The sequence below is a fragment of the Etheostoma spectabile genome, unplaced genomic scaffold (assembly GCF_008692095.1).
Source record: "Etheostoma spectabile isolate EspeVRDwgs_2016 unplaced genomic scaffold, UIUC_Espe_1.0 scaffold285, whole genome shotgun sequence".
Taxonomy (NCBI): Eukaryota; Metazoa; Chordata; class Actinopteri; order Perciformes; family Percidae; genus Etheostoma; species Etheostoma spectabile.
The window spans coordinates 1197382-1205463 of record NW_022605579.1 but is presented as its reverse complement, the minus strand read 5'-3'; the positions used below and the strand labels follow the sequence as shown (position 1 = coordinate 1205463).

The 8082-nt window shown below is 39.0% G+C and overlaps 1 protein-coding gene across 1 annotated transcript in view; it reads right to left on the bottom strand.

Moving 5' to 3' along the window:
- LOC116686028 (tryptophan 5-hydroxylase 1) overlaps positions 1-8082 on the bottom strand; it is a 22610-nt gene that overhangs the window by 2234 nt on the left and 12294 nt on the right. Inside the window, exons 7-11 of the mRNA XM_032510943.1 lie at positions 6261-6457; positions 5611-5746; positions 5395-5521; positions 2750-2845; positions 787-920 (exon numbers count right to left, since the gene is read on the bottom strand). Of these exons, the coding sequence (XP_032366834.1) occupies positions 787-920; positions 2750-2845; positions 5395-5521; positions 5611-5746; positions 6261-6457 (690 nt within the window). The remainder of the gene's footprint in view (positions 1-786; positions 921-2749; positions 2846-5394; positions 5522-5610; positions 5747-6260; positions 6458-8082) is intronic.

Here is an 8082-nt window from a genome sequence, read left to right as displayed (position 1 = left end):
TGCCATGCTATCAGCTAGGCGAGCACTATAACCTGTGTTACAAAGTGACGCACGTTTGTCCCGGAAGTGAAGTCTGGACTACATTAGGGCTGTTTGGAGCAGAGTTTTCAGTAGGAGGTGGTAAGTCCCTTTAGGCGCGACTTTGGGCTTTTTCACTTTGTAAACCTATAATGTGTACAAAAAAAGATACGTAGCTAAATTCTTTCAGGAAGACCTAACTTTTAATCGATAAAATCCTAAATCAATTCAGCTGCTCCAATTATCCAAATAAATGTACATTTTATCATGCTGTGTATAATTATCACGTATCGGCAACTAGTCTCTCCTGATTGAAATGTATCTCAGCATGAATTCTTTTAGGAAGACCTAATTTAATCAATGCCCTCTTCCTATATCAAATCAGCTGATGGAGGCGTTCACCTTCCTGCTTAACCAATCAGAATTGTACACAAACTGCCAATCACAGAGTCACAACCCGGCTTTTAAAAATCTGTTTCTCCCTTTGCTATCAGCTGTCGTTGCAGGCAAAGAGTGCATATCTGCAAACATCTCCCTCCTGATTGATAAATATAACACAATAAAAGGAAAGGGAAAAAGCCAAAAAGCTTACATAATATGAGCACTTTAACATTAAACACACCACCTCCTTGATGCTTGGGTACACTAGCACAACATGGAGACTAAAAAACAATGTTGGAAACTTTTGCTGTGATGCAGTATATTCTGTTGGTAAAGAAATGTTTTTTCTTTTTTTTCTTTTTGGGCAATGCACTTTTTTCTACTGACCTCATTTTGTTCTTGGCTTCCTCAAAGCTCTCGGAAACAAAGTAAACGTCTTGAAACGTGGTTATTTTGCACTCCTGGTTGCAGGTCACCACGGGGTCAAATGGAAGGATATTGGCCTTGCCAGACAGAGCATGCTAATAGAAGAGAGAGACATATTGGATACATTTAAATACTGAGATATTACTGCATAGCCACTTCTGTTTTTAATTAAAGCAATCCTGTGTATGGGTTTTTTCCCCCCCACAGATTTGCATTTAGTTATTCTATATTTTTCTATTGGTAAATGTGTTTTCTCTTCAATTCATTTTATTTTCTAGGGCCGGGCGTTGCACCTAAAACTGTGGTTGCACGAGCTTGAGCTTACCATCCTGTAAAATAAAACCATCTGGAATGCAACCTTGGCCTTTCTCTTTTTGTTTTTTTGTGCCTCTGGCTCAGCCAACCTTCCACTGCCCTTCTTCACCCCTGTGCTGTCTTCCCGTAGACCAACATTTAGTTTTTTCCTGGGTCCAAATCTTTCCAAAAACCTCTTTAAGACACGTTTGTCACTTTTCCAAAAGTTCTTTGTTGAGTTTATGGGACATTTTTGTGTTTTTTGGAAAATATTGAAGCTTTCTCTGACATTTGTTGTCGCTTTTTGACATCTTTCTCACTTTTTACAATGTCTTTGTTGATTATTTCTGCGTTTTTTTTAAAAATGTTTTTGTGTTTTTTTCCTACATTTCATTCACTTTTTTCAGTGTTCTTAAATCTTTTATTTTCTTATAATGCAATGAAATTAAATAAAACATCCAAATTCAATGAAAATAGTGAACTGATCAGTTATTTAACTTGTGAGGAGCATTGTACGGAACCATCAATGTTATTTTCTTTTACAATTTGGTTGACGGAAACCAAAATTTCTGATTTAAAAACTTTTTGAAAATGGGTCACATTTGACCCGGAGGACAACAGGAGGGTTAAAGGCAGGGTTGGTAATGTTGAAAAGCTAGCAAGATTTGAAAGTAGCATCTCGTCAGGGCTCCGTCTAACCCGTCCCCCTGCCCTCGGGGCTGAGCCCACACACAGACGTGCAAGAGCACCGCTGCGTTGCTGAAAGGACCCAAAATTTTCTTCATGTCTCATTCAGCGGTGAGCATCTATTATAGTATGATACCAAACGTTAAAAAAAATCAAATATGACTACTGCTCATCGAGCTCAGGCTTGTACATGGGAGTGGTACGGTACGTACGGCGGGGCAAGGAGGCATTTCATTGGTTCTTTCCAAGCGGACCGCAAGGCTCTGATTGGCGGGCATTTTATACAGGATTACAGCAGCTATGGATGACTGATCTTTGTCCTTTCCATAAGTTATTCGTTGCTACTAGGTGTGTAAAGAATATTTCGAACAATATATTAAAAAGAGTTTTTATTGGAAATAGTTACCAACCCTGGCCTAAAACTGGTGGGTCGAGTAACATGCTATTAGTTGACTGTATGTGAAGGCTACAGCAAGATTACAGTAACGTGGATTAGCACACACACACAGAATAGGACAAATGTGAAGTGTTTTGTCTTTCCACTCAAAATTCTCCAGCCAAGCATTTCCTCTGAACACCTATTGCTTTAGATTAGCTGATGCAATATGGATTTGAATGGTTCAGTATTAGTTCATTCATTTAAAGGTTTTTCACAAGGATACAAAATCAAATGTTCATATACTGTTGCTATATTTACGATCAATGGGTTTGTGGTAACCAAGGAACTATATTATGAAAAAGAATCTTTCTCGGTCCAGAAGCTAAAAGGCCGCCATCTTCAGCATACTTCCTTTGAAATCTTTGCATTTTTTGAAGCATATGTAAGAAAACCTGAGCAGGACTACTAAGCAGTTACTCACATAGAAGTTCACAGTATAGAGAAAGTGCAGCAGACAAACTTGTTAGCCGTGTTTAAAGTTAAACAGATGATATACAGTATTACCTTGAGTTCACTGATGGAGGAGAGGAGTCCAGCTCCATAGGCCCTGAGCCTGCCATCCTGCTTACATAGACCAAACTCCACTGTGAAGAAATAACACTAGAACAAAACAGGTTGTCATTTTGACATCATCTCATTCATACACGGTCTTAAAATGTAAAACAGATGTCACTAAACCAGGGGTCTTCAACGTTTTTTTAGGAAAAGGGCCCCATAACTGAAAGAAAGACCGAGCAGGGACACCCTACTACTCATATTTTATAAAGATTTAGTTGCATTTTAAACTGGGCTAGACGGATGAAAATCAGTATTTATATGTATACATCATGTTTTGATGTGTTACATACATGTGAAAGGCACAGTGTATCCTTAAGCATAACTAAAGCAAATCATCAATATTGTGTAAGGTAAATGTTTTTTTTTTTTTTTCAAAAAGGCAGATTTATCTTTGCTAATAATATGTTGGATTCATGGAAATGTCTATTTTCAGGCATATTCTAATAAAAAAAAAAAAAACAAGAAAAACATTCAAAGAAAAATTATTAATTTAGCAGCAACTCTGAGGACCCCCTAGGGGCCCCGGACCCCCTGTTGAAGATCTCTGCGTGTATGTGTGTGTATGTGTGTGTGTGTATATTGTATATATACTATATGCTTTGTAAGTAGGAAAACCTGCAAAATCAGCAGTGTATCAAATACTTGTTCTCCCCTCTGGTTGGGTGTGATAGATATATATATATATATATATATATATATATATATATATTTATATATCTTAAATATGTATTTGACTAACTTGATTGTCTGCTCTCAGGAATGCAAAGCACTTTCCATTGCTGTGCTGACGATGCACTCTCAAAATTTTAAAGTGTGGGTAAAGCAAAATAAGTGATTTCTATCTTAACAAATTGTACTTTTTAGAAAATACCTATTGAAAACAGACTGTGTGTAGTACTGGGTTAGCTGCATCGGTTGGAAATGAGAGCAGGCTGTACACTGTTATTGGCTGAGGGGTTACCCACCCACATGGGACCCAAAGACTCTTTTTTTTTAAAGATTTTTTGGGGGCTTTTGCCTTTATTAGTGACTGGATAAACAGGAAAGGGGGAGAGAGATGAGGGATGACACAAAGCAAAGGGCCGCAGGACAGATTTGAACCCCGGCCGCTGCAGAACTCAACCTACATGGGGCGAATGCTCTTACTGGGTACGCTAGAGGCCGCCCCGGCCCAAAGACTCTTTGCTGACGCCCACAAACGTCCCGCAGTCACCAAAATCAGAAGAAAGGAGAGCATGCAGTCAGAGGGCAGGTCCTCTGCAGATACAGACACCACCACACACATATAGTGGTCATAAGTGCCAATTGAGAGGCATTACCTTTATAGTATAGTCTATACATTGTTTTTTGTGCAAAAGACTGCATATTATACGTTTGAGGTCTGACCACATCGACATTTAAAATGACAATATTTCACTGAACTGAAGTAATCAGTGGATTCACTAGAGGGGTCAAAGTAAATCAACATTCATGTTTCACCTGAAGTTCAACTTTGACCAAAACAAATCTTGAATTTACCTTTTAAGCAGATTTTAAGGAATTTGCAGATTTTTTTTTAGGTTTCAGCGCTGACCAGGGCCTGAAATTAACACCCGACCACCCGCCAAATGCGGGTGAATTTAGCAATTGGCGGGTAACACTATCAATCGACAATTGTGAGATTCATTCGGTTTTTTTGCAACTGTTGTTTTGTTTTTTTTACATTTCAAAGAAGTCGTATTTCATTGGATTTTAGCAAAAGCTAAAAATCTGGCGGCACATTATTCTGGTAAAGAGGCCAGCTGAAACGAACAACCAACAAAAAGATGAGCATGAGTCAAAAGAAAAATGAAAGTTAAAAAATGAAATCAGGGGCCGATATATGACAGCAGTGCAGAACAAATGTACTGCAGTGACTGTCGTGTGTACGGCTCAAAGAAAGCAAAGTCAAATCCTTTCGTAATCGAGACTAAAAACTTACATTTAGAAGCAATTCAAGACCATAAGTCATCAAAACGCCACCTACACACAATAAGGATGCGACTGCTGTCTCAAAACAATCATGTGGTTCCTGTTTTTCACATTTATGAGGCAAAAAAAAGTCACTGTGGCGGGTGGCGGATTTTTAAAACCACATGTCACAGTGACTGGTCGTCAAAAAGGTTAACTTCAAGCGCTGCCGTTGACCCAGAATGAACCTCAGCGGAATGCTTTTTTGCTTGTAATGTGATAAGACAATATTAATTTAAGATCACAAAGAACAATTTAACACGGTTTAGACTCTGCAGAGGCGTTGTTGGCACGCTGCAGGAACAGATTTGTTCCAGATTTGATGTGGGTCTAAAAAGACACCTGGCAGACACACAAGCAGTCAACATTAACATGACAGCTGGTCTCAAAAATTGTATGCCGTTCAGCAGCTAAATCCTGTTATGTTGTTTTTTAGCACTGCACTGTAATTAATAGTTACAGAATCTAATCTGAACACAGAAGTTCATATTGACACCACAAAAACAAATACAAAAATTCACCTTTTTTAGTTGTGGTCTCCTCTTTGGTTTTGTGTGCGTGTGTGTGTGTGTGTGTGTGTGTGTGTGTGTGTGTTCTCTCACTGTGGCTAGTTTCTGTACAGCATCATCTGAAGCTCCCAGCGATGCTAAACCAATTTCTTGAGAGAACTGGGCAAAGCTGGGCTCGGCAAGCAGGGGAACGTGTCCCAGCAGCTCGTGGCAGGTGTCTCTGCATCAAACACACATTTCAGAAGGAAAACGCAGGTAAATAAACTGTTGTATTAAGTGAATGTCTTGTGTGTGTGTGTGTGTACTCACGGTTCAGGCGTATACAAAGGCTCGGAGCTGTGGCGGACATACTGAGTGCAGTGGAACACTCTGAAGGCAAGACCCGCTAGAAAGTCTCTGGGGGAGAGGTACCCTGCTACTGGCCGAATGATGAAGCCTGAACGCTTACACACCACCATCAACACACACACACACACACACAACACACACACACACACACACACACACAACACACACCAACACACACACACACACACACCCACACACACACACCACACACACACACACACACACACCCACAACAACACACACACACACACACACACACAACACACACACACACACACACACCACACACCACACACACACACACACACACACACACACACACACACACACACACACACACACACACACACCTTGACTTTGTTGCGGAAGACTGGAGTTAAGCTTTCTTTGAGAAAAGAAACAAAAACGGCACTGAAGTCATTCTTAAAAAACGAAGATGTGTTCAGGGTTTTGCCGGCAAAAGTTGAATCTATCAACCAGCGTTGCTCTGGTTGGTTGGAGCGCTATCCTATTGTGTGCAGAGGGAATTTGAAAGACAACCGTTTATCCCCTTGGATTGAGCCCTGCCAATGGAGAGTTCCAAGACCCGACAGCTGTAAATCATGCTTTACCCTTGAGGAAGTGTGAGACGTCCTCCAGCTGGGGGATGTTGTCCTGTCTGTAGTTGCAGTGCTTGGTCAGCAGTGGGAGGTTGTTCAGATACTCCCTGCAGGCGTGGCTGGGGTACAGCGCGTTGAGTTCCCTGAACACCACGCCCCAGGTACGCACCTCCTCTGCTGTGAAGTCGATACGGAGAATGGGATCGCCACTGACACACAAAGACTTAGTTAGCTCATTGACGTCAATATAACAATATATTATACAACTTTGAGACAAATAAAAACATGGGGGATAAAATGTAGCAATGTCACGAATGAATAAATCATGTTGTAGTACGGTATTGGTGTATCCCAACAAGCATTACTTTGCTTTAACTTCATAACTGTCAACAATGTGTCTTTAATTGAAGCAGATTAGTTAGATTATTATTGAGAAGGCTGTACCGCCACTAGTACTTTAAAAAAGTTGTATCTCTCCAAGTAAAAAAAAATGAAAACACATCTTCAACCTTTAAATGTATTTTACAATCATTACTAATTACATTTTGGTAATATTATACTGTTATGATCTCAGTAACGCGGGTTAACTTACAACGCATTTTAACGCACCATTTAGTGGTGTTCTGTTTTTTTTAACCCTTGTGTTGTCTTCCCATCAAAATTGAAAATCAACACTTTTGTTGATGCTTTTTATTGATGTTTTTAACTTTTTTTCTTACATTTTTGTCACTTTTGATGCTTTTTTTCAATGTTTGTCGCTATTTCTGACGTTTTCAACACTACGTAACACTAACTTATTAAGTTGTTTTTGGATTTCATGATCAATACATTTCATTTATAGGAAATCATACCTAATGTTTGAGCTAGAAAAGCAGAAATTAGGAATTGTTTCGACTAAAATTAAAGGAATGGATGTTGATGGATAATACCAGACTGGAATATGTCAACTTTTACTCAATACTATTTCAAAACAACTTCAATATTTTTCTCCAAATGCTTTAAAATTGAATAAGACGCCCCAAAATTAATGAAAGTAGAGATTTGTACTTGCCAAACAGCGTTGTGGGGAATCAATCATGTTATTTTGGGGAATTAAAAAGAACATTGATATAGGAAAACGGGTCAATTTGACCCGAGGACAACATGAGGGTTTAGAATTCACCAACACCACGAAACACTTCTCAACTTGAGCCGTGAATATTATTTCCTGTTGCTGTATTCGATGGTTGAGATGACTGCAGAGACAGATACAAGTGCCAGATGGTTATTATTTTCAGGAGTTGTTACGCTGGCCAATCACTGTCCCCGTGGTCCCGTTGTCAGAACATCTGTGTCCCAACAGGTGACGGTGCGGATTTTATTTTATCACCGGTGGAAAGTAACTATGCCGTACTTCAATGCAACTGTAAGGTCATTTTAGTAGTATTAGTCGTTTTCATTATTTTCATTTTCTCCTACTTGCCTATTGTATGTTTTGCTTTAATTTGATAGCTTTAGTTACTTTGCATGTTCATATTACTTATACAAAATAGAGCCCGACCAATATATCGGCGCGGCCAATACTATCGGCCGATATTAGGCTTTTCCTCATATATCGGTATCTGCATTAATAATGGCCGATTTAAAAAAACTAATTTTTATAATGACAAATATATGATTCTGATAAATTAATATTAAATAATTGTAAAAAAATAAAAACGGATTGTCAACCATGTTATGAGCGTTGAGCATAATTGTCCACCAGAGGGCGCTCTCCAACTGATTTTTTTGTTTTTTGTTATTGTGTTTTGGTCAAAGGACTTTAAGATTGTATTTTTATACATTTTATTTATCA